Here is a 26,830-nt window from a genome sequence, read left to right as displayed (position 1 = left end):
ATGTGGTTAAAAATATAGACGATGGGTGGTTTGATTTTGTCATGACGTACAGAAGAGAAGCAAAAGAAATCCAACTCATTAATAATAGAAATTCTGGTGTTATTGAAAGATCTTCACTTGAACAGTTGATGAATTTTACGTAGCCACCTCCAACCAAACGCAACCAGACAGGGTTGGGTCTAAAACCTAAGAGGTCCTACAAGTGTGATCTCTGCAACCGCTTTGCAGATGTAACACAAACCACTAATCGGCTGCAGTTTAATCTTTCACACCCCGCTTTTCATACAAAGAGGCGACAATAGAAACCTAACCAAAGACAGGTCACTAAATCTCTTGGTTTAAATGAGGAACTAGATTTTACTGCATATGTTTTTCTTCTTTGTGTGTTACTCTCTTGTTCTCTGTAACTGGTGCACTGCCTTATGATTATCATGCTCTGGTTAAATTTAAACTCGACAAACACTGAGGGACAAAAGGGCACCAGCTTCTGATGTCTTCATACGTTCACACCCTGTTTAGCCACTAAACTTGTTCAGATTTGCCAATCCGCGTTGTTAGGTAGCCAATACTGGAATATGACACTTTGGAGGTGGAAGTTTGGTGTTACGTCTCTGTGAAACTCCCCGACGGAGACTTGTCTGCGTTGGAGGCTTTTTGTTTTTGTAGGCTAAACATGACTGTGCTGTACAAATAAAGATGTTTTAACTGTCAGTCATGTTGTCATTAAAATAACTTGATGAGATCCATAAAGCTGACTGTACACTCAGTGTGACTGTCTTTTTTTCCATCATGTCAGGCGTCTGCTACATCTGCTTCATTCTGTTTCTTAATGGAAAAATTAAATTCTAGCTGAAGTAGCTCCAGAAATTTAGTCTCACAGTAAAACCCAATGTTCAAAGAAAATGGATACAAAAGGAAATCAGTCTTATAACTGAGGAAATTGCTGTAAAATCCTCGCACATTGAAATCTGAAATGCCAGAGATGATAAAGAAGAGTACCGACAACGCAACTGGAACCGCACTGAAGCTTTAACACAGGCTGGGTTACACAAGGAACCCAACATCAAGGGGAAGGGCTCTCAAAGTCAGATCATATCACCCCCCCAATCACCCACCCCCCACCTTGCACCTCGACCCTCATTTTGTAAGTCACACTGAATCTAAAAATATAAGCGTCTTCTGTATGTGTCAAGACCTGAGATGAGTCAGAGGAGAAGTACAAGTCTCACTGTCTCAATCAGGAAAAGATTGTGACTGTTTCGGATGCTGCACAGCAGTGCTCGGTGTTTTACTCTCTTTTACTTCAATGAGTACGTTTCAGCAATCAGCGAGATTCAAACAGTCTCTTTTCCTGTCCGTGTCCTTGTGCAGAAAGCACCGAAGGGTCAGAGCCGCGTGGAGCGTCTCAGGAAGAAGATGAACGAGCAGGAGTCCTGGTTGCTCCTGCACTCCCCCACCATCCCCTTTCGCATCCACAACAAACATGGAAAGGTATTCTGCCCATTCTTAATCTGTTACTGGCTCCATTTGTGTCACTGCACTGTGCAGGTTTCACCACTAGAGGGACACATTTTACTTTCAAAGAGTCTGCTGTTACAGATTTAAAGTTTGAATCCCCCAAAACAGCATCAGAGAATTTCCCATCATTCCGATTGATGTGTGCTAGTGAGGATTTTTTCCAGCTATTTTGGTTGTAATTGCTAAGTGTGTGTGTGTGTGTGTGTGTGTAGAGCTACCTGTTCCTGCTATCCTCTGACTACGAGAGGTCAGAGTGGAGGGAAAGCATTCAGAAACTCCAAAAGAAAGGTACGATTGTGTTCACTTTTCAAACACTGCTCCACAGAAACATAAAGGTTTGACCCCCACCTCCCTATATGATGTTTATGATATTTATTTCCTTTCTTTTTCTTCCAGACCTCCAGTCATGCGTGTTAAGTTCTGTAGAGCTCCAAGTATTGACCAGCTCTTGTTTCAAACTCCGAACAGTCCACAACATTCCTGTCACCGGCAACAAAGACGGTAAGAAACACGAGCAGGAACATTTTTGTCTCCCTCTCCCTCTTCCCTCTGCTTTGAATTTAACTTCACACAAAAGTGCCTGTTACACTCTGAGCACTAAAAAAACCACATAAGTTAGGGGGGCCTTGCAGGAGATAAATTTAGGCTACAATATGTTTCTCATCTAGCTCGGAGCAGTCAGTGCCGCGCAGTGTGTCGGTGGCGTGCTCGCAGCTTCTATATGTTTGTTTTTTCCTCCCGATCTCCTCATTGCAGCCACTCTCAGAGTCTTGGGGGTGGGGGGGTGGGGGTGACATTAAAGCCATCTGCTCCATCTACTCTGATCTGCTCAGATGGCAAGAGGGTCTCTCACACAAAGACAATACTCATGCACAGACACAGAGCTCTTACACTGAAAGGCACGCTGTCCTGATGTTTTTGTGTCGTGTTTCCTTTCTGTGCATTAGAATCTCTGTGTTTGATATCCAATAGATTTAAAGTCATTTTCAGATGGATTTTAGTTTTGTATTTTCAAAGTAGTCAGCAGAATGACAAGTGACACTTAAGTGGTAGCATATTTTTTGGTGTGCTTTACCCCACGCCCCCAAACGAGGTGTTTTATTTCAATGCAACTGAACTTTATGTCTGATTCTGTTTTTTTTATTTAACATTTAACACGGCATCAGGCTGTCAAAATAACAGATAAGTAAGTCAGACGTGACAGTACATAACACCACACATGGATACACAACATGACATACAGACAGATTACTGTTAAAAATGCATTTGCACCACTTGACATGGTTTTAATAAGAGAATTAACTCTGTTTGCTTTCCCTAAACAGGTTCTTCTCACTGCTTTGGTGGACTTTTCCTTACATGTTATCTTCCTGCTGCTTTCTGTGAGAGCTTACTGAGATTCCTGTGTTTTAAATCAGACTTCAACTCCTGCGTTGTCTTAGACTTTTGACCCGCTCCTCATTACGAAGCTAGAATAAACACACACACACACACACACACACACACACACACACACACACACACACACACACACACCTCCATCCTGACATGTGATGCAGGGAGCACAGCAGGGGTTTAAATGGAGACCAGCTGGTGGAGGAATGTCTCTCATACTTAAGAGGATGGATGACTTAAATACTCACTCTTTCATTTGACTCCATTGAATAATCATCAGTTATCACATATTAGTTCATGGTTTTCCATTGAGCATAATAGATAGAAAGGGCAGTCGGTCTGCTATGATGCTGAACCTATGAACCGACTCTCTGTGAAACTCCCCTGTTAGTTATATAAAACACACACGCACAGTTAACCCCGAGGGCTGACTGCTCTCCTCTCAGCTGCCAACAGTGGAGCTCACAGCGGTTCTGCTGCCCTCCACCCTGGTTTATTTACCAGGAAGCAGCCGGGCTTCACAGGCCTCAACCAAAGCAGGACTGTATCCTCTTCATGTTTCTGTCGGCGGTACAAAGAGGGGTGTATGGGCTGGCCAAAAAAAAAAAAAAAAAAAGAGATCCACCCACGATCTCTATTCGAAGGGCAGCTCAGTTTCGATGGCAGACGTCTGTGCACTGCTAATGTGTGGTCTGATGCCAATCTGACAAAAGGCTGTAATAACGGTTAATTTTCTTTCAGATCCTCCAATAGTTGTTTCCTCAGCCGTTTCCCTGATTTCGTTTTATTCTGTTTTTTTCTGAAGTCATGTGAAGTTTAATCTGTCTCTTCTCAAATGTTGATAACTGACTGCTGGAGGGAATGAGAACCAAAACACTCAAATGAATGATTAAAAACAATAAGAATGTAATCTCCAGTTCGGACCACCCAAGAAAGAATACAAAAACCCACTAGGGTTCCCACTAATCTGCCCCACTGAGCAATTTTAGTTTGAATGGATCTGGATGTGGCAACACACGCTTTAACAGTGAACTTTCAAACTTCACACATATTTGCATGGTTCATTTTACCTCGATGAATACCACTAATTCATGAGCCGACAGAGGGGAAAAGGTGCTCTAAATGGCCACGTGAGCTGACCCGCTTCCAGCGAAGGGAAAGAGACTCGTTCACAAAAAGCTGAAAGAGCATGTAGCATTAAAGTCCTGCTGTTGGAAACAACAGAAGCAAGTTTAGTGTCAGTGCCAGTAAACGAGTCTGCAACAGATAGAAAATAATACCACAGCTGTCAGTGATAATAAAGACTAATAGCCTGCACACAGGTGCAAAATAGGGTAAGCTCGAGAGAGAGAGAGCTAGTATCATCATTAGCATTTAGTGATCAGGCAGTACAGGAACAAAAAAATGTACGAGATGCAGCAGAAATGAAATGAAACCTGCTGGTAGAGCTCATGCTCCATGAGACGAGTTCCTTCTCCTTTGTTTCTTTCTCTCACAGTTTATCTTTTTTCTTTACAATATCATCGCAGAGATAAAGACAGGATGCCGGAGGATCATACATTTTATAGTTTGCAATGACTTCTGATTACCCTGCTGATTTTTGTGCACGGACTCCCGTATGTGCACCCGTGCTGCTCTAACTGCTCTGTGTGCTTGTTTTCCAGATGAGGAGACTCCTGGCCTGTACGGCTTTCTGCATGTGATTGTCCACTCTGCCAAAGGATTCGAGCAGTCAGCCAGTAAGTCTGCCAGAAACAGCTTCTTTTTTTTTTTTTTTTTCCTCTAACTGCACTTGTGCGCACACTCCGGCTCAGCATCTGCTTACACATAGCGGCTGCACATATACTTGTCTGCCAGCAAAACACATGACCCAGTCAATCATCACAGCCGGCACATGCAGTTTCCATCATCACATGGCCAAGATGCAAAGGAAGGAAAAATCAAGAGAGAGAGGGAGAGAATGAGGTTGTCTCAGAGGAAGCGTTGAAGCCAAAGTGGGATTCCTGCGGTTGTTTTCGTTAAGCAGACATCACAAGTGACAAAGATGCTGAAGGCACATTGAAAAGGAGGAACGTCAAAATCACAAACAGCAGCATTCAGAAGTGGACAGCTGGCAATTGTAATACCACTCGTCTTTGTTCACACACTATGCTATTGCCTTACCTTGCACAAATGTTTCTTTGTATAGCTGTGTGCGTGTGTATGCGTGTGTGTTATCTACCGAGCTTGACGTTGGCTGAACCTCCACAAAGGCTGTTTCAGATGTGTCAGCGGTGGACAGCTGGTGCTCCGGTACACTCCGTGCCCCGTGTTGCTCAAGCACCAGTTCAAATATCGAATATCAGGAGAAGAGATGGAGAGGGAGAAATGATTTCCTCAGTTACCATGACAGCCTTCAGTGCTGGCCCACAAGAATTTCCCAGTTAATGGATTGGAAAGCACTCTCTCCTGAAAGCCTGTTTGATCCTCAATGGAGCGCAGAGAGCTAAAGGCTTTATGGAGTGTGTGTGTGTGTGTGTGTGGAAGCAACTTTGGTAGTTTCACTGATACAGTTTTGATGTTGGTATCTCCAGTGGAGCGTACAGACCCAGGGTGGGGCATGCAAGCCGTGGAGGCATGGAGGATGTGCTGGACTTGTTTGGGACCGTGGTGTTCATGATGATGATGAGGGAGGTTTACGGGGATGCCGTGAGAGAAGTGCTGACCTTGATGATATATAACACTACTGTTACACAGACAAGTGTTCTAAATGAGGACAAGAGTCGAATTATTAATTATCAGATTTAATTATTGGAGTTAAAGTGAAGCTTCAGCCATCCATAACTTATATCTGATTTCATTCATTCGTACAGGTCCTCTAATGTGTGTTTACACAGGTTTAATGCCTTTTACTTGTGGTAGATAAATGGGTGGGTGATCACTGTTTATATGTATGTGTGTGAGTCACTGAAGTAAATTTATCTACTATACCTGATGATGTATTTCCAGTGGCATGTGTTCATTATTCATATTTTACTTTGTAAGGTTTATTGCTGTGATTTCAGGATTAGGCAATCTCTTCAGTATGGTTATACCAATCTTTTAATACTATATAGGTTAGTTCAAAAGTCTAGTTTTGAACTGCTGTGGGTTCTGAGTCTCCATGTAAACAAAAACGCCTTTAAATGTAGGGACTGTGACTAGTAAAGGGAGGGAGGTGACTGATATGATGGAGAGAAGGAATGAGCCGTTTGGAGGGAGAGGGTGAGATGGAGGCAAATGATTCGCTGAGGTGACCCCTAAAGGAAGCAGTCGAAAAAAGAAGAATGAGGAAAGTGTAGTGTCTGCTATCATACTCTGCCCTGCAAAACAAAAACAGTCACATGCTCCAAAATCTCCCCAGATCGCCTGTAACATTCGAGTCCCTAATAAACTTTGGCAATGTCACAACGTTTGTTTCCATTCAGAGTTTTGCATTGATGATGGGAGAACATGAAGTCTTACATAACACATCCCAAAAAATCTCAATGGGGTTGAGATCTGGACTCTGCGGTGGCCGGTGCATGTGAGACAATGAGGTCTCCTTAACCACTCTTTCACAATTTGAGCGCAATGAATTCTTGTATTGTGTTCTTGAAATATTCCTGTACTGTCAGAGGATAAAGATGGAAAAATCTGGTCATGCAGTGTATCCAGGTGAAGCTGGACCTGACAAACTGAAGCACCCCACATCAAAATACATCCCCCACAGACTTAGTAGAAGAAGGCATGATGGATGCATCATTTCATCCACCTCTCTTCTTGTCGTCCATCAGTCTGGAGCGGGGTTCATTTTATAGAAAAGGCTTAACTGCACTAAAGGTTAAGTGATCAATTCAGCAACAACAGTTTTATTTAATTTGAAAGTTCAACAAAAGAAATCAAATAATAGCTCAAATTAAATAAACCCTTAGTAATATAATACACGCCTTTTATGGTGACTATGTCTGACTAACATCAGGACGGTACATCTTTGCCAATTGCTTCCTACAGCTTTATTTAATATTCATGTTTAGTTTTTAAAACCTGTCCAGCATCGGCACAGTTTCTCTGGGGTTTCAAACACATACAGAGATCACTGAGACACACTGTATTCCTCTGCTTGTAGAATTTCCTCCAATACCACAAATGACTAAAATTACAAAGCCCCCTCCAGATGTAGCTTAATGATGGGATTCGGTTTGTGTACAGGTTTTGTGTGGCGATGTTCCAGCCTGTGTTAAAGCTTCAGCGCGGTTCCAGTTGCGTTGTCGGTACTCTACTTTATCGTCTCTGGCATTTCAGATTTCAATGTGCGAGGATTTTGCAGCAATTTCCTCTTTTGCATAATCGTGTGTGCGCATGTGGTTTCTGTTATTGCAAATGGTGATTATTTTCATATTAGAATGGAAATGTGTAATGATCTGAAACAGCAGTCATTATTCACTGTGTCAGGTTAAGTGGGCACTGAATGCTCCACAGTAGGCTTTCTCTTTCCCCCTCCCCCTCCTTTTTTTTTTTTTTTTTTTTTTTTTAAATCAAAAAAATCAAGTAAGCATGTAGTCGAAGATTTTACTGAAGCTGTTATTTATGCCACTACAATCTTCCCCCAGTGGGAAAGGGCTTGGAAGCGCAGCCCAGGGCAAAGTTAGTCAAACTGGGTCACAGAGGGAAAAGCTGGGAGTTGAGCGTCTCCCAAAAACTCAGATAGAAAAAAAATCTATGGAAATACTGACCTAGATGAGAAGCAAAAAACATGTCATGTCATTTTATTCTTGCTTTATTTTTATTTGTTTGTATGTGTGAGTGTTTGCATGTCGTTCCCTTCAGAAAGATGCAACAGTTAGCTCAATACACACCTATAGAACTGCACTTTCTGCATAGGGTGGGGGCACAGATCCACATTAGAAGATGAGAGAAAGGTGCATTTTAAAATTTTATTTTATGGTCAATGCACAGTTAAAGCACCTACTTGGCATTTTTAAAATTTTTGTTTCGTTTTGACGTTTTTGCTTTTCGATGTTTTTCCTGTAAGGCTCAAGTTCAAACCACTGCTGAAAGTGTTCACACGTTCTCAAGACTGTATTTCTGTGTAATCCAATCCAGCCATGGCTGCATGTATTCTCTATGTCAGGCTTTTATTAGTTTTCTTCTTCTGGGTTCTGTTTAAACAGTTGAATTATGGCATTTCCCTGCTTATTATGTTTTGTAGTCTGAGAAGAATATTTTGTCCTGAAGCAGCGGTTTTGGTGACTGTGATCTGTAGCTGCTGAGACACTAGTTAGTTGAACTGATTATCACGCGTCTCCTGATTCTGTGAACCAACAGTTTGAACCAGCATTCGGCGCAGCCTCGGGCAAAGATTAGCCTGCTGTATAAGAACATACGCGCCCCACAAGGGCTACAGCCCACAGCTAATTGAGATGGAAAAGGATGGTATCCATTAACCCTGTATTTAGGGGTCAGAGACCCCATGCTGACCAATAAATCCCCCTCATACTCTGAGCCTGGTGGCGACCTGCCAGAAAAATGAAAACTCCAGGCCTCTTTTAGTCTGTCCTACTTCTCAAAGCCCTCTTGGATCCACTGTGAGGACACAAAGACCTCTCAAAATATGCTCTCCATGGCCTTGTTTGAATTTTAGGTCTGGGCACATAAACCCATTTCAGCTGGAGAGGAAATAAACTTCCAGAGAAAACTGGGAGCTGCTCAGGACTATGTATACGCTTCTCTACTCCAGGGCTAGATGAAACGAAGAGGATTAAATCACATTAGAGTTGCACACAAAGAACCGGTTGAATCGCTCATTGCAACCATCAGAATGTTGCCGCCTCTTTAATGAAGCAGACTGTGACAGGTAGTTTAAGGATTTTTCCAGATGTCAAATCAGAAGTGACAGCCGTGAGCTGTTATGCTTCCGTACATAGCGGAAGCATGCAATAACTGCTTCATGTTTTTTTTTAAATATCCCCCAGATGGTCGCACTGAATTTCCCCTTCATTGAACTTCCCTCGTACCACCACCGCTAATCTCTTCCTAACTGGGAGTGATTATGGCAAAACCTTTTAGGATGCTGAGAAAACAAACAAAGGGGGAATAAAACCAGATGGGACGACATTCCTTTATACTGTACGCTCCTTTTTATCCTATAGATACATGTGCAAACGTTTTCTCCAGTCGCAGCTCATCCAGGTGATGTGGTTGGTATCCTCTCATAACCCGGCTCGTGTCAGGCTCTTAAATCTTGTGATCGTGATGATGACTTTGCTTGTGACTTTTTTTTTTTTTTGTTTAAATTAATGTCTTTTTTTATTTTATTGCATATGTAATTAAACCCACTCCCCTACCGTTCAGCTCTCTTGCTTAATCTTAGTGACTGTCCCGGTGAAAGGTCGAACCACTCACCCATCCATCATGCTGTCTAGTGGAAGTTAACCCGAGGGGTTAAGTCCAACATAGGGGATGTAGTGGAGACGCTTTACAGACAGCTGGTAGCACAGTCTGCAGGAATGGTTTCAGGAGCATTTAAAGAAACACATTAACAGACTTAATTGCTCTGTGTAAGAGCTGAGTGTGAGCTGATCCCAGAGGAGGGAAGCGGGGCGGGATACTGCTGCGGTATGAGGATGTTAAGAGTGGCGAGGGGCTGCCGGTGCTGATTGTGTACACAGGGAGGAGATTGTTGCCTGTCTGCTGTCAAACGGTAGCATATTGACAAATTGGAGGGCTTTTTTCACCTTTTAATTACACATTTGTTAGAAATCTGTGAAATCAGTCTTTAGAAGTGATACTTTTATACATGTTTGCACTTTTGGCTGTGCTCTTATGGTGATTCCAACATTCACTGTTCACAGCTTCCCTCATATTTAGTTGTTTTCTTTCTTTTCATAAGACAAGTCTTGTGTCCTAAGTTGAGTTTTTTAATGGATTTTTGGCTGTTGGTTATTATGTTAACACATCATCATGGCTTCAAGGGAAAATATTTTATTTTATTTATTCATTAAATAAAGACTCAAATGTATATTTAAATATCAGGCAGTTCAATTGGAGGATTGATGCTATATATATTTGACCTTTTCCAGTAAATCAATCAGTTGCAGTGCAAAAAGAATCCACTTGTCTTTCATTGGAAGCTGGTCTGGCCAAAATCATCCCTAAGATGCTCGGAGAGGGAAAGTGTCTGTATATTGTGTGCTTTACGTCTTATGTTCATGTGATTGTTTTTATATGGTGCTTTGAAATGTCAAGTATCTTCTGCTGCTATCAAATTTCCACACAGGGAACGATAAATGTATCTGTCCAACACCCGTCTGCGGCAGTTAAACATGTGTAACAGCATGTTTTAGTCATTTTTAAACATCTACAATATGTTTGATCTTCTTTTTTTTTTTTTTAAGTGTTCTCCAGTGCTTCACATTTTGTCTGTCATACTCTGTTGTTGTTTCATCTCACCGACCTGTCTACTCTCTGTGCTTTCAGATCTATACTGCACTCTCGAAGTAGACTCATTTGGATACTTTGTCAGCAAGGCCAAGACCCGAGTCTTCAGGGACACCACAGAGCCTCAGTGGAACGAAGTCAGTCGCAAAGACATCTTTTTTTCTTTTCTTATTTTTTTTAACTGTGCTGTTTTCATCTTCATTGTTCTCCTTGTTTACATCCGTGTCACTGCACAGGAGTTTGAGATTGAGTTGGAGGGCTCCCAGTACCTTCGGATCCTGTGCTACGAGAAGTGTTACGACAAAAGCATGCTGAACAAAGACGACAATGAGATTGTGGACAAGATTATGGGCAAAGGGCAAGTCCAGGTAGGAGACCGGCTGTAAAATAGACCATGCACAAAGAGAGACGTCTGTGTCCTCTTGGGGGGAGATTTTCCACCATATGACTCATTTTAATTAGCTGTCTAGCTTCTGCACACAATTGTATGGTTTGTAGTGGTTACCTCTAATGATGCTGGTTGGATTAATAGTGTGAAGGAGAGTTTATTTAAGGGGGGTTCCCCCTGTCTTATTGTGAGAAACGTCTCCATAAAACTCCCTTTCAGTCTCGTTAACTAGATACGGCCTCCACAGTGGAATCTGCGGTTTCTTGGTATTGAGGCGAAATGCCGTTCTCCACTCGCTGTTTAGTTTTTGCTGAAAAGCCTACAGAGGTGTCACATTTCCATTTTTTCCAGAACGTCTTCAAAAAAAATCTATTTGGTCAAGTGAAGCTTGACTCCTGTCAGTTTTCTGCAAATTGCAGCTGTTGTAGTTTCCTCCTCTGCTGCCCTGTAATCGATCAAACTTCACATTATGAAAGTGGGTCAACTCGGAGGGCTTTTAAACGCCGTTATCTTCAATTCATGCCCTCATGTTTCTCTCAAGTGGCGGGTGTCTATGCCAGAGGTGAGTTTATGGCAGGTTATTTATAATCCTGCTTTTGACTCTGGAGTAAGCAGGTAAAGTTTTGTTTGTGGCTGCTGCATGCAGCATAATACTCTTAGTTGATGCAAAGCATCTGTTACAAGTTGCATCAGGAATAAACAGGAATACAAATCCTCCCTCCTCTGATATCAGGAAAGTGGGACACACATCAGTCACGTTTGTAAAGTTGGATTTTTAGGGGAGGAATGTGTCTCAAAAATATCTTATAAATCTTATGTGAATGAGCGGATATGTTTCTCCTCAGACCCAAGTTCCTGCAGTCTCTTAAAGGGGCTTTGAAGTTTGTTGTTTGTTACAGCATTTCCTGTTTGTCACTAGATCTTTCCAGTCTTTTCTTTCATTTTGATGCTTTACGTCCTTCAGTGTTGGCTTTGAAAGCAAAACACCCTGCCTGAAATGGCATCTTTTTGTGCCTTATCGACAGCTTCAATATCAGGCAGTGAGTAGTTAAACTTTTAAGACTGAGATTTTAGTGCTGGTTTAACAGACAATGGGATACAATAGAAGCTACATCAGCTCATTAGTTCTGCAACATTGTGACTTAACTATGAAAACCTGAGGCGGATGCTGCTGCTGAAACGTTACTGGGAACATCGATTTCAAGCCAACATCAGGCAGAACCCTCCCCTCTCCCCCCGCAGAAAACAAACAAATACACCACATGCTTTTGCTGGGGGGGGTGTGTGTGTGGAGGTTTAGTAAGGCGGATAGAATGGCATGTTCTGTCCCAGACGCGTGGGGGGTGGGAATACTGTGAATATGTTATACATAGTAGGTTTGTGGGTGAACCTGTCAACAGTGCATCCACTGAATGCAAAGGCCCTGATCCTGAGCACAACACTGCTGCTTAAGGCTCTGAATGAAACAACATATGTGTCCTAAAACAGGAGAATTTATGGTCTTACTGCTTATTAGTTGGTTTCTTGTCATTCTTTAAATGTTCATGAATGCTTCAGACATGGTGGCACTTGTGTTAGACTCTGATATCATATGTTTATTACAGCCACGAAGGAGTCCTGCAGAGCCCACAGAGAGCAGGACCTGAGCTGTTTGCTTTCCTGAAGCTGGGTTGAGAAGGAGCCTTCAGTGTTTTGCTTTGCTCTCTGGAGACCCTGTGATTTATTTAAAAAGCTTGTGGAATACTGACTGACCGTAAAAGGGCATATCGAGAGGGAAGTTTTTTTTTCTTTCTTCTTTTTTTTAAATCCGCTGTGGTTACTTTGTTGAGAAAGTCGATCGCCTCTATCGTCAGAAGATCGTGGTACGATTCGAGCCAGAGATTTTGTTATGATAGTACCAAGAAAGCATTTTTTGATACAGACTTGTAAGGAGGTGCATAATGTGGGATTTCCGCCAGTGTACACGCACACGTTAACTGTGGGAATTAAGGTGACTTGATTGAATTGCTTTATTTCCATTTGGGCTGACATCCCCTCCAACCAATGGCACTTAGTTTTAAAAGCTCCAATACATGGATGTTTTTGAAATTATAAACTTTTCAGGGTCAGATTTTTCTTTTTTCTGATTTTTGCTAGTGTGATTCAGCCAAAGTAAAACAGGACACCAACTCCTGCACTGGTTAAGAGTGCAGACACTCGCTTGGCCTCTAAACCATCCTCTACCTCATGCACTGTGCAAGTTTGCCCTTTATGTGTCAGCTGTAACTTGCAATACTCGTCTTCAGAGGGCCACTTATGTAACCGGGTAGGCTGAGCGGCAGAAACGCATCATATCGCCCTGCTTCACCAGTCCTTTCATCTTGTGCAGCCCATCTCAGCCTCCTCTGGGCTCACCTTGTTTGGGTTTAATTACTTGGCTTATCTGAGGAGGAATTTGTCACCAGCTCCCAGCTCCATATGACTACATTAGTCGGTCTCCATTTCCCACCTATCAGGGCTTTAATTGAGGAAATGGGATCCTACTGCAGGTATTGTGCTTCCCAAGACTCTAGTTGGACATCTTCAATCATTTTGCACAAGCACAAGTTTTCAAAGATGAGTTGAAAACAACAGGAAGTTGGTTATTTGAGGCCTGAAGTTACTTTAAAATGCTGATTTCTGTGAGGCTTCCTTCACAATCACATTAGCATGCTGACATGATGACAGTTTTATTGGATTAAATGGGACTTACACCTACTATCAATACTTTGATGCAAATTAGCATCGCAAGTCACAGGATTTTCTCAAGTCTGTGTCACATTTTTAAAAATATCAAACCGAGGTTGATGTTGTTTCGAGTCTGTCACTAAAGCGATCCCATCCAACACCATGTGGTGCTGCACTGAACCGCCTCCTCCTCAGTGTTCTTTCTATAGAGGACCTTCGTGTTCTCTCAAGAGTCATGTAACAGCTCTAATAATCTCCTCACTACTTCAGCCCTCTCCCTCCCCACTTGTTCCCATCATCCCTTCAGCACCGCACAACGCTGGGGGTTGTTGTTATTGGTTTGAGCGCGTGGCAGCCCCTCATCTCGACACAGACGACGCGGAGTGCGGCATTGTCAAGCCGCGAAAAGCAATAACCTGATAGTTTTGAGCAGTCTCCCGGAGATAATGGGAGCCAGAGAAGTTGGGCATTAGGTACAGAAGGAGAGCAGTGATGATGTTGTTTGTTCCCGGCAGCTCTCGCCTCCCTCTCCGAAGCCGCGGAGCCGGACAGGGGTGCACACACATTAGGCCGGCATTACTGTAAAGCTCCGGGTGCAAAGGGGTTGTAAAGTTTGAGGTGAGCATCCACGTGCACTCAAGTTCCCACTTAGGAGCCTGAGGTCTTTCATCACGATGAAGCATTAGATGCAAAGGTTGAGGGGTTTATTGGTCAAAGTGCCATTGTTTGGGATAGTAGCCGGCTGATCGTAGCAGTAAAACTTCTAGACCGGTGGAAATGTGCCAGTGTAGAAAGCTCAGGCCCCGAGCTCTGATCTCATCTCTCAAGTACTGCGTCAAACTTGATGCCAACATAAAGCTCTCATTAGAATGAAATACAGCCTGGTGAGTGTATTTAGAAGTATGCACACTATGATGTAAACAGTGAAGCAAGCGTAGGGAGATTTTTCCATTTTTCATTTCTTATTATTATGGGGGGTAAATTCTACATTCTGGTGCTGCTTAGCATGTTATTAACACTCCCAGGAATAAAATTAGGTTCTCCTTTTATTTGTTTTTTATGGGACTTGGGCCTCGGACTCTTCTAGGCTTTTTTTCTCCTAGAATGCATGTTTTTTCCAACACATCTTCCCTCTGGGCGATGCAAGGTGGCGGAATTTCATGCAATGTTAGTTTTTAACTCAAAGCTCAGTGGTTTTAATGAAGGTGTGTGTTTCCATGTGTCAGTGTGTAGATATTAATATTAATTAGTGTCTAATAGATGGTGTCATCTATTTTATTGTTGTGCCCTGTCCTTTAGGGCTGCGATTTGTCATGTTTCCACCATGCACACAGCCCCTGTGGCTATACACATCCACACACACACTGCTGTCATCAACGCTAACAGATGGGACTCCACTGTGTGTGTTCAGCCCCCCTGGGGGGAAAACCACAGACTCACATACACACACACAGCTGGGTGACAGGCTAATACATTGTAAACGATATCAATAACTTCAGCCGGCTACATTACCTGACATTTATTAGCTTATACCTCCTTTGTCTGGCCTGGTGTTGTATGTTGGGATGGGGAGTGTGGATGTTCACTGCTTAACAAAGATTGTCCCAGTGCTCATTTGCTCTCTTACTCCTAAGCCTACTTATTTTATTATGTTTCTTCCCTTTGCAGTTTTTAAGCCATGTTTTTTAATGAGTCTCATATCTCATGGTCTCTGTGTTTGAGCATATGGCACTTTTTTTTATTGATGGGCCCCAATTAAGCCGACTTCCTCATCAGACGATCCTTGATCAGTGGAGCTGATAGCAGCTTTTTGATGGATTTTTATTTTTTCCCTGTCATCTTTCCACAAAGAAGCCCTCACTTAGACAGCCTTTGTTCCCTCTTAAAACATTCACTCCCTGCCACTTGGGATATGCATGCCCTAAATAACTACACGCACTCTCGGATCATGCGAATGTGCAGATACCCCCGTTTTTTCCCTATCTATCTTCTCTCTGGGAGTAGAATAGGAAAAACCCCAGACCTGCCAAATTTAGTTTGAGTGTATGTTACAAAAAAATGGTCACATTTGATCACCGTTTTTCATCAAGCTTGATGCTTTTGTTGGGTTTTTCTTGGACGGTCTAGACTTGAAAGAAAAGCAAAAATAAGGATTGTAACGCTGGACTGCTCTCATGCAAACCGAAGGCCGAGATGTCCTTAAGTATTAATGGCATGATGCTAATTGTGTAGTAGCCTTCCATTCAGTTTGTAAGTCGCTAAATAATATCTGAGATTGTTTCCAGTCTAATGCCAGGCCTAGAAAAGAATGTGTCAGGAGGACACTTGTTTAAATAACAGTGACGTCTGGATTTAAAAGCTAGGATGGCGACATTTGAAGCACTCAAGTTTAAGATCGACAATCTAGTGGGTGACAAGCCCCATCTTTTATCTACAGTTATATGCTGTGGTCTTTACACTGCTTAGAAAATGCAAAGAGGTTATGGCTGCACATGCTCATACTTAACAGATATAATGTCGTTTGTTGTGTTATTACAGTCCTAGTTTAGCATGCCAAAGTACCATTAACTGATTAGCAGTGAAAACAAAGTACAGATGAGGCTAAAGTCTTTTTAATTTGGATAATGGAGCTGGACAATTTGAGCAACCGCCAAAGTTATTATAATTCATTTTTAGGGGAACATGAATGTGCTTACAAAGTTTTATGGCAGTCCATCTCAGATTTGATTCTGAATCTAGAAAGTTACAAGTAAAGAGATGTCAGAAGAAAAAGCGTCAGCTGCTGCTATCTGCGCTAGTTGTGGGCGTTGGGCAGAGATTTGATTCGGCTAGAAAAGAAAGTAAACGGTGATCCATGTGAAGCAGAAGGGCTACCGGATGGATAAGGACAGTGGAAGAATAAAGCGAGAATGTGAAAAGGCCACTTAAAGGCCAGAGGATCTCTTTGGGACCCCTTCACATTGCTCTCTTCCACATTTGTACCTTTCTTTTTTTTCCCCCTTGCTAAAAAGTACAAATGCACTGCTTTCCAATGAACCGCCGAAATGTCGAGGGCAAGCTAGTTCAGTAATTGTTCCTCATTATAACATTACATAATCCTTCAGGAAAGAATTAGGCATTGACAACAGATGTCTGATTTCCTACCATGAAAACATGCATATGTAGAACATGTGGTAAAGGCGGTCGGAGGGAAACAGAAGAGAATGACATGGAGCAAAAGAATAGGAATGAGAGTCCCAGATGGTGGCCAATTATGTGATGCTGGGAGTTAAAGTGAGAACAAAGGATCTCATCACAGCCTGAGAAATGAAATGCTCTCCAGAGAGGAACCGTGAATTTCTCTGTGCAGTTGCTACCACCCTTTTGTCTCATAAAAGAGTTCAGGGTTCAGGAATAATTGGTAACAGTCTAAAGGGGCTTTCAGATAATACAAAGAGTGTCATGTTTGAACACTCAAACATGAGAGGCCACGAACGCTGCATCGCCAGAAAATCATGATCGGGATGAGAGCCTCTTGTCCAACCTCAAGAGCCTGGGTTTTTTTTTGTCTTTTTTCTTTTTAGCAAATCATGATCAGTTGTTGTAGCTGTTGATCAAACTTCCCTGTGTTGTTCTCATTGTTTCTGCTGCCAAGTAACATCGTGGCCTGAGACATGAAGAGAATAACACTGCAGATGGAGGCAAGAACAGAAAGAGAAGTAAGAAGTGGTCATTAGTAATGACAAGTAGACTTCTAGTTAACACCCCAGCCTCTCATTGTCTTTGTTACGCTGCTGTGTTTCCGACAGCCAGCTCTTATCCAGCCACTGCTACCAAGCCAGTAAATGCTGACAAAAGAGATTTTGTAGTCCATATCAGAGTAATTTCATTTAAAACCTCTGTTCCCCCGATTTGTTTTTGTATTCTAGGACTTTCTAGTTCAGGCCTCAGGTTTCTCATATCTCACATACACACATCTCCTGGCTGTTCTCGAGCTGTGGAATTATACACAGCAGATGACATTGGGGTGGGGGCTCGGGGCAGCGAATCACCTCAGTCCTCTCATCACGTCCCCGCCTGACTCTCTGAGGGATAAAGCCCATTTCATGCTTGACTCTGCCTGCCAGCACATTGTGAGGCCCAGCCCTGTGTACAGTTCTGGGCTTTTCTCATCTCTGTTTATGTGTGTTTAAAATCAAGTGGCAAAACTCTAAAGTACTTAGTTGCAAAGGAGGTATTTGGGTAGCATGATGCATGTGAGCTACAGAGACTAAACGTGACTTTAAACACGGTGGTGGTAAATCAAAAATTCTGCTCAATTTTTTTTGTGTGTTCTGTTAAAACCAGACAGTGATTTTCCATAATCTTTATTTCTATCCTACACGAAACAGCTGTTGGCTGCATTCTTGTAATCAGTGCACCAGTATGAGAATTGATTTCCTCATCTAAATCTCTACAACAAAGTGAAAAAGGATTTTTCTGCCCTTCTTCATTGTCCCCCTTTGTCCTTGGCTGACTGATGAGCCAGCTTTACAGAGACACCCCACAGTGTCTCTCTGCCTTCGTTCTTAATCAGATTTCACATCTCTGACAGAAACAAGTCTCTGAACACCAGCTGCAACTCTTTTTTTTTTTTTTTTTTTTGTTTGTTTGTTCAATCCCCCAAACCCCAGTGAGACCAAGATACTTTCTCCCTTTCCCTCTTGTTGTTGTTGGCAGTCTTCTGACAAGCATTAAAGTAAATGAGCCTCAGCTACACGCTGTGTCCCAGCTAGGAGAGCCTATTCTGGCTTTCAAGTGGTCAGCCGAGGGACCCGAGCTGTTCTTACAGCGGTAAAATGTGTGGCTGGCAGTTGCTCTGGGCTGATTGTGAACCCCATGTTACCCTGGGAAAGATGGCTGATCAGTTCGGACAGTTATGAAGCTGTAGCTTGAACAAGACTCTGCATTGTTCAAATGCCCTCCTCTTTTGTTTGTTTAGACCTGATGATTGTGCAGGAACTTGAATAATTTCCACATGTCCACAACTGGAGACTGATGCTTGAGCAAGAATTTACCCACAGTGGTTCTGCACTTCATTACAGAGAATGGGTGATGCCCACTGTATGAGGTCTGGTTTCTTCTAAGAGATTCTAAGTACTGGTCTCCATCAGAAATGAATATGTGGAGTTATAAATATTGCCAGAAAGCTTTTTGGATTATACTTTGTGCATGTTTCTGTGCTTTTATGAGATACTACAGAGGTCAGTGTTGGACATCAGGCTGTATATTTACAGCTTTGCCCCAGGCAGCTTTTAAAGAACCAGGAGATACTTTTACTGCAGTGTGATCTCCCTGTTCACCACTCTTCCCCGGGACTTTGTTACTGCTTTGCAGTGTTTCACTAAACGTTTCCCCAGCATCCCTAAGAATCTGTTAGGTAGTATAGTGTGTCAGTGAGGTTTTGGATGTCCCTGTTTTCCATTCTGGAACACTGCTGGGAGCTGAAGGTAGTACAAAACCTCCCTGATCAACAGTTCGTGCAGTTCATGCATAGGGAGCACAATACTATGTGATATTTGAGCAAACTGAGGAGGCATTTCCCAAGAAGCTGTGAGAAAATCACAAACATGACCATCATGCTCATTAGAGCAGGGCGAGATGACCAAAAATATTTATCACGATATAGATTTGAAAATTTGCGATAATGATATAGCTGACGACATAATTGACACTAGACAAAATACTTTACAACTCCACAATTTTATTAGTGCAAAAAGAAAAAATCAATGTCTTTTCACTTAAACAAGCAGCTGTTTGTTTTTTTTTTTTAATCTGCATTAAAGTTATATAAAAATTTAACAGTGCAAATGTAAATTACTTGCTGACAGTTTAACCAAAAGGCATTTCCAGTGGAAATTGGCCGACATATCCTCAGCATAACCATGTATAATATCCACAAAACTTAAAAAGAGGTTACACACACGCAACACGGTAATATTATGTTGAAGCACAGTACGTATCACTCCGCGAGGCGCCTGCCTACGATAGCCGTAATGCTCCGACAATCCATCAAGCGCTGCGGCTTCGTAGCTTAGCAAAGTCGTACTAAAACATTTCACAGATTTTCGAGCGCCGTGTACATAAAATCGTTTCGAGGTCAGTAAACACAACCAGAATTCAAACATAAGGCACACGGTATTATAAAGGGCACTGTCGACTTTCAGAAAAATCAAAGGATTGATTTTAAGTGTGCCGTATTTCCAAACAACACGGTAATAACGACGGCCCGCTAGCATGCGCTACCAAAAATAGTGCTTTGTTGTGTATCTGATGGACGAAAGCTAAACCAGTTCCACACCACTGAAGTTGCAGCATTTTTACAAACCAGTTCTGGTTCATCCGTTTCATTCAACGATCTGCTTTAGTTCTTGTCATTCTCCGTCGCCGCCGTGCCTTTTTGGCTATGTGCATATGAAAACAAAGTCACTGCGCATGCACGTTTTACCCATATTCTATCACGATATTTCATTTTCTTGTCGTTGCCCAACATTATACCGGTATTACCGTGAACGGTATGATATGGCCCAGCCCTAATGCTCATGAGAGATTTTGATGGTGTCTGTCTGTATTTTCCTCTTACAAATTTCCACCAATTTTTTAGCCTTCTTTAAGAACAGTGCAGTTTTCTGTTCTCCTCCCTAAAGGTGCTCCTTGTCCTTAAGTTTCTTAGTCTGTCTGTGCGTATGCCTCTGTAAGCCGTCAGATCACTCTTTATATGCCCCAGCAGCTCTCACACTTTCTCTGTAAGCACGTAAAACCTGAAACGTTCTCATGAAGGTATGCAGTGCTTCTGTTAATCACACTTTTGCTGCTGGATTTCTCGTAATTTCTAAGATGTGATCATACCAGGTTACTCAATTTTACACGTCTCTGGTTGGTGTCTCATTTTTAAAAAGCTTGTGTTTCCTCTGCAGCGTCTGAAGATGAAACAGTAGCTGACTCTTAATCAGTAGCTTGAGGTAATGCAGCTGTTATTTTTGGGTTACTGTGTGCACTTTTTGCATGCTGGAGTGTTACACGGGCATCTGCTGAGCTCTTAGTGATCTAAGTTTGTTCCTGAGCCTCCAGTCACAAACACGTACACTGAATATGCCTGTGAGACTGAGGGGAGAGCGAGTGGACATGAAATCTTCTGGCTGTTTACTGCATTCTTTCAAGGCTTCTAGTGAGGTTTAAAGTGAACGTCAGCCCTTTTAAAATAGCACTTTTGTATAACACATCTGTAGCTTTATGCAAGCTTTGACTTTTGACCCCGAACGGAGGCATAATCTGATGCACAGTGGTGACGATATTTTTTACGATGTCTGGTTTATGGCTGAACATAGCTTAAGAAAACAAATGGCTCCAAATAGTATTAAGAGCTTGACTACTGATTAAACTTCAGAAGGAAAAACAGATTTAAGGATTTAGTTTTTGTGTCTTTGATTAAAAACATTTTTCTATGGTTGCTGTTTAAGAATGTAGCTGTTGTAAAATGTGGATTTCTACTTGCTTTTTACTCATAAGGTGTTTGACGCTGCGGTTAGCGGCCACAGCCCAAACCTTTGTGCTTTTGTATGTATACTTTTCTTCTTCTTCTTTTTCCCTTTTCCCCCTTTTTGCATTTCAGCACGTCCTGATGACCTTTCCATATTGCTTCCACTCCAGTAATCAGAGGGGGACAAGCTTTCTCCATGTACATGCATGGGAAAATGTGCAGTTAAAGAGTGTAGTGCTCAGACGGCTTCTCCGCCACCTGAAGGATCAAATTTTGATAACTTTGATTATTGCAGCGGCTCTGATTTTCTGTTGAGTCCTTGATCTCTCGTGACATTATGCTCCTCATATAGCTCGACTGTAAGCAGTGCCAGTCGTTTGATCCTGCTTTATGACTTCCTGTCCCAAGGCGAAGGAGGGAAGCTTCCCTTTTCCTCTGCTGTCCACATGAACCCCAGTGCTCCTGTACTAAGCACAGAATCCCTCATTAAATTTTTCCCATTTTTTAACAAATATGATGCATCCTACTCCGTCCTTTATTTGTTTTTATTTAAAAAATATTAGACTTTTTAAAATCAGACTTTGTGGTGTTATTGTTTTAGAGTCTGTAATCACAGCTAATGATGCTGTTCCCTTCCAATTTCTACTGTACTGAGCTGCAGCCAGCTGACAGCTGGACACTCCACAGCAGGTGCTTAGCTTCTTGCTTGGCAGATATCCTCGCTCCGTAATGAGTTAAAACTATGTAAATATATATTGATAACGGTTAAACTGACGTTTTGTTTGACCCTTCCACAGCCATAAAAACGTAAACTCTTTTTATGGGTTTCCTGACCTGAGATCTCGATGCCGGGGCCCATTTGTCACCACAAATTAGGCTAAAAGTGATGTAATTGTTTTCACATGGAAGAAGCGTCTCCCCTCCAGACCTCCCTGTGAGGATGTTTTGGACTGTGAGCTGACACCACATGTAACACATCAGTGGTTGAAGTAAAAGTTAAAGTGTCACTAAACTGTACCCACTAACATGCACCAGTTTGGCTCTGTGATAGACTGACAGCATGTCCATAATGGACATAGAGACAGAGCACCTTTAATAACCTTGGAGAATGGGACTCTTCTCTTCAGCTCCCAGTTTCTCTGCGTTGCTTTGCTTGCAGCAGCCTGTTGCATAACCAGCGTGTCATGTTGAATTCAGCCGAGCAATCTTTTTAAAAAGCGTCCCTGGCACAATCAGAAAATGTTTTGATCCGACGGAGGTTCTGGCTCTAGAGTGTACCTGTTTCCTCCGTTAGTCCTGCTTTCAAAGAGCGAGTGGGCGTTTATGAGGGAGGGGATCTCAAGAGTCTGTTTCACAGTCACAAATTGTTTGAATTATGTAATGTGTGTTGTATAATAGCCAGGAGAGGTGTTTGTGTGTGTGTGTGTTCTAAGAGCTGTGGAGGAGTTGTTTGGGTTGATTACATCTCTGCCTACTTGTATCTCGTTCTCTCCGCCCAGCAAACCTGACAGTGTTTCAGTCAGGCAGCGTGAAGGAGGCAGATCAGCTCTGGTTAAAGAGAAGGCGCCACACTCCAGCCTCCCTGTTTGTGCCACTGGCTGCTTTATGTCAATCATTAGTAGAAAGCACTCTTTCTTTAGTTTCTGCTTTGTCTTGTTTATCTACGATTAGGAAGGAGAAAAAAGCCTGAGGATCAAAGCAGAGAGAGAGATTTGGAGAACAGTTTTCTGCATCAGAGACGACGCTTTAAGTCCGATGTCTGATTTTCTGAACACAAAGGCCGGTCATCATTGCAACAAAGCCACTGGGAGCTTAAGCTGGTGGCTTCTCTGTTGATTAACTAATTGATTTATCACTACGAGTTAATGGCTTTTCTTGAAACTGATTTTTTTTTTAACGCTGCTTATCGAGAATTGAAAGTGGGAAAGCGATGATGGATGTGTCTGTTACAGGAGAGCTGACCTGCTTTTCCTGGAACTAAAACATCAGAGCTTACAAAACTGATCTTTTCGTGATGGGGACTTTGTGTTCTTCATTAAGGTGTGCTCTCAGTTGTTGGCCTGCTTTTGCACCACCTCGGCCTCATTTGTTCTGATAATGATTATGAGAAATTGCAGGCCAGGCCTTTATCATAATTACAGTGCTTAATTTAGCATTTTTTGGAGACTAAGTGGCTTTTGCCCCAGTCTATTAGTACGTACTGTATAGCTCTAATGTGCATATCAAAAGAGGTACAAATAAAAAGCCACATAGAAACACTATGTTAATGGAGCTAATGCCTGCTCATGTGGACTTCTTTAAAATCACAAAATAATTGTTTAAAAAAGTGCTGAGAAACTTTGCTGGTAAGTAAATTTCTCATAAATGCTGTGTGGGAGTGGGAAGTGTAACAAACGTAGAAAACGGTGACTCTGTGAGAGTTTATGAAAAATGAATGTAGTAGTAATGTTGCATCAGCAGAGAGGTGATATGCACGTGCACACATGCTGCTCAGCAGAAGATGTAGGTGTTCTGTTTGACCATGAGAGACTGAAAGCATGAGCCGGGCTGTCTGCCGTCTGCATAGCATCAAACCTCTCCTCCTCTTCATTATTGATCAGACCTCTTAGAAACGCAGCAGGCTAACTCGTGCGTATTGTTTAAATCAGCGGTCCCCAACCCCCGGGCCTCGGGCCGGTACCGGTCCGTGAGTCGTTTGGTACCGGGCTCAGGTGTGAAATGTATGGTTTTCAGGGTTTTTATCGGTTTTCAGCGTTATTTTGTTATCGTTTTTATCGTTAACTCGGTTTTCCTGGGTCTTTTCACGTGTGTTATGAATAAATCTTCTTTTTTTCGGTACCGGTACTAGTTTTATTTTGTTGTATTTATCTGCGACACCTTAAAGGCCGGTCCGTGAAAATATTGTCGGGCATAAACCGGTCCGTGGCGCAAAAAAGGTTGGGGACCGCTGGTTTAAAAACCAGCGGTCCCCAACCTTTAGCACTTTCTTATCCACCCTCTGCCCAAAACAATCATGTTTTCCTTTAAAAAACTAAGAAATCTCAGTTCTGCTATACTTTCTGATACTGTCGTCTCTTCCTCTCTGTAATTCCCACCAGCTTCCTGCCCCGGCCGTGTAATCTTTCCAGGTGGCTGCTTCCATTCAGCCACGGTTATACACTTAAGCGTGAATTATTGAAGCAGGTCAGCAGCACCGTTCTGTGAGGCTGCGCTCTCTTCATCCTGAAACTGGGTCACAATGTTCAGATGTAACACAGCCTTGTCCCCAGACTAGCAGAGATCACAACACTGAGATCACAGCCTCAGCATAGTGGGTGCCCATCCACATCCCAGCAAAGGGCAGGTTGGCTCACATGATGAAATCACACCCAACACCAGGCTCTATATCGGGAATAGTTACCAAAACAGGGGGAATGTGTCATCCTCCACTGGCTGTACATCTTAGCAAAGTGCAGTTTTAAAGATCAAGCTTATTCCAGGTGTGACAGACACTCAGACGGGTGGATGATCTCCATCCTGCAAAATGTGGACATGTTAAGGATGTGCAAAGACTTCTTATCACAACGTCCTCACCTGCTTACCGCAAAAGTAAGAAAATAGACCCAGACCCCTCGGGTTATGTGGTCCCCTGATGTTATGGTGCTTTAGTAGTTAGGAACTGTTCCACAAAGTTCTTTTCTGGGTTTAAAAAATATATATAAATCTGCCTTGTGCAGCTTTGACTTTATTTTATGTTTATTTCAGGCAAACGCAAAGCTCTGCTCAGACTTAATGCAGTCATTTCTTTCTAGAGACGGTAGGAGGGGAATCAGTTGTAATTAAAGAAAAAGTTCACTGTGTTGTTTTGCTGTAATTATCTCCACCAAAGAGGATTTGCTGTTTGCCTTTTTGAGGAAAAATGATTATCTTGTGTTTGATGAACAAATACACTCTGAGCCAGGGAACAGCACAGTTTACTCTTAGAGTTGATTTTGCATCTGATGTTCTGCCTTTAGCTTTTTTTTTTCAGGTGGATGTATGTAACACAAAGAGTTTGAGGTATTGCAACATCTTTACTGTTTCATTCCTGTCATTGGTGGACGTCGGAGTGACTCGGATCATGTGAAACCATAATGAAGAATTATGGACACAGACATTAGGATAAATAAAGAGACAAGCATTAAACAGAGAGAAATTTTATATATATATATATATATATATATATATATATATATAAAAAATATTACATGGATTTTACTAATTAGTAAAATCCATGAAGAACTGCGTGTATACAAGGTGTGATCTCATTGTTTAGTCGGAGGCTTGTGATGCAGAGTGCAGCATTACTGCTTCACCATTTGTTCTTGCATCACCCTTCTTCTCAACCTGTTTTCCATGCTCTCCTTCACTTTGTTTCTGTGTCCTTACCGTTGTGCATCTACGTGTGCTGATCACACTTCACTGTACTCTTCGGCTAGATGTACCACAATCTATTAATATGTACACCCTGAATATGCTGACTCTGAAAGAGCACAAAAACACACTTTACCTCTCTTCAGCCACGCCCAAAGACACACACAGATTCAAGCTAAGCCTTTTCTTCGCTCACTCCTTTTCCTTCCCTCCTCTGTCTCCTTCACCACTTTTGTTCCAAAGTGCTTAATAAGTGATGGAGCGGTTAATCGGAGGATGCCCCCAATGGCTCAGATGAAAGACATGCAGGAATAATCTGCAGTGCACCCTAAGGCTGTGATTTCCCACCGAGCCAAACCTCCTCCCGCCTTTGCGCTCTCATCTTAGCACTCTCACTCTTAACCTCGAAACCTCATACCCCATTTTCCCATCTTCCTCCATAAGAGAGCAGGAGAGATCAAAGAGGTGGAGCAGATCATCCTGTAAACATACTTGCAGACCCATCGAATTAACCCTGATTGAATTATCCGCTCGCAGTGTGGTTTCTAGCTATCGCAGCCACCCGGCCACTGATGTCAGCCGGTCGCTGGCCTAAGAAAGATGCACGTGATTGATATTCCCAAACAATCACCTTTGTTCCACTGTCAGCTGCTTTGGGGATCAACCGAGGTGTGGCCAAAATATGGATGTACACATACGCACATTCTCAGATGCCAGCTTTCTGTGTATCCTGCTCTTGCTGTGTTTGCAGGCTGGAACAAACAACAAACCTTTGCGTGTGTCCATTGTGATAGCCAAAATGGAAAACTATAAAGGTTAATGGCCTGCCTGCACTTTGGTGAAGGTTTTTTTTTTTTGTTTTTGATTTTGTTTTTGTGAAAGCATTAAAATAGTGAATGTCCTAAAAAAAACTTACCAAAAAAACATGAAATGAATGAAAATACGAACTCCACTAAACCTTTGAAAATGTTAAAAAATACAATACAGCTTTAACTGTAAGTCCAAATCTCTGTTAGCTGTACAACTGTGTAGCAAAATTCCCCAGATTTTATTAAAAGGGTCAACTGACATTGTAAGAGATTTGAGCTTCTTATTTGGTAATTAATTATTTATGTATAACTCCCCTACTTTTAGTGTTTATTGGAAGCTGAGGTAATTTTCTCCTGCTTTAGTTACTGTTCATACATGAAAGTGAAACTTTCTTTTTGTCTTTTTTTTTTTAAACTTTATTTAATAGGATAGTTTAAAGTATAAACAGAGGGCAGGAGGTGGTTTTTGTGGTGTCTAGGGTGGACTACACCCAGACCCCTGTAGTAGCTTTTGGCAGCCAGCTCAGCCAGGTCTTCTTATTCACTTTAAAGCCAAAAGCAAACTGCTCCACATCTCTAATAGAAAATAGTGATTTTTCTTCAGAAGGAGCTCCTGCTGGAATTTAAAGGTAGATTGTTGCAGCAGCTGTAGCTGTTTTGTAGACTTCAGCAGGAGCTTATTACACA

The 26,830-nt window shown here is 42.2% G+C and overlaps 1 protein-coding gene across 2 annotated transcripts in view; it reads left to right on the top strand.

The window, feature by feature from the left end:
- Window positions 1–26,830, top strand: part of abr (ABR activator of RhoGEF and GTPase) — a 120,627-nt gene that overhangs the window by 74,805 nt on the left and 18,992 nt on the right. For both annotated transcript variants that reach the window (XM_086309532.1, XM_086309533.1), the window contains exons 11-16: window positions 1,372–1,491; window positions 1,731–1,806; window positions 1,915–2,019; window positions 4,578–4,652; window positions 10,390–10,487; window positions 10,587–10,718. In XM_086309532.1, the coding sequence (XP_086165658.1) occupies window positions 1,372–1,491; window positions 1,731–1,806; window positions 1,915–2,019; window positions 4,578–4,652; window positions 10,390–10,487; window positions 10,587–10,718 (606 nt within the window). The remainder of the gene's footprint in view (window positions 1–1,371; window positions 1,492–1,730; window positions 1,807–1,914; window positions 2,020–4,577; window positions 4,653–10,389; window positions 10,488–10,586; window positions 10,719–26,830) is intronic.

Source organism: Aulonocara sp. 'chitande type north' Nkhata Bay, linkage group LG10, assembly GCF_057382095.1.
Source record: "Aulonocara sp. 'chitande type north' Nkhata Bay isolate Kocher_YH1m ecotype deep benthic linkage group LG10, A_spYH_male_GT1.1, whole genome shotgun sequence".
In the NCBI taxonomy this organism is placed as follows: domain Eukaryota; kingdom Metazoa; phylum Chordata; class Actinopteri; order Cichliformes; family Cichlidae; genus Aulonocara; species Aulonocara sp. 'chitande type north' Nkhata Bay.
This window is presented reverse-complemented; position numbering and strand designations above follow the sequence as displayed.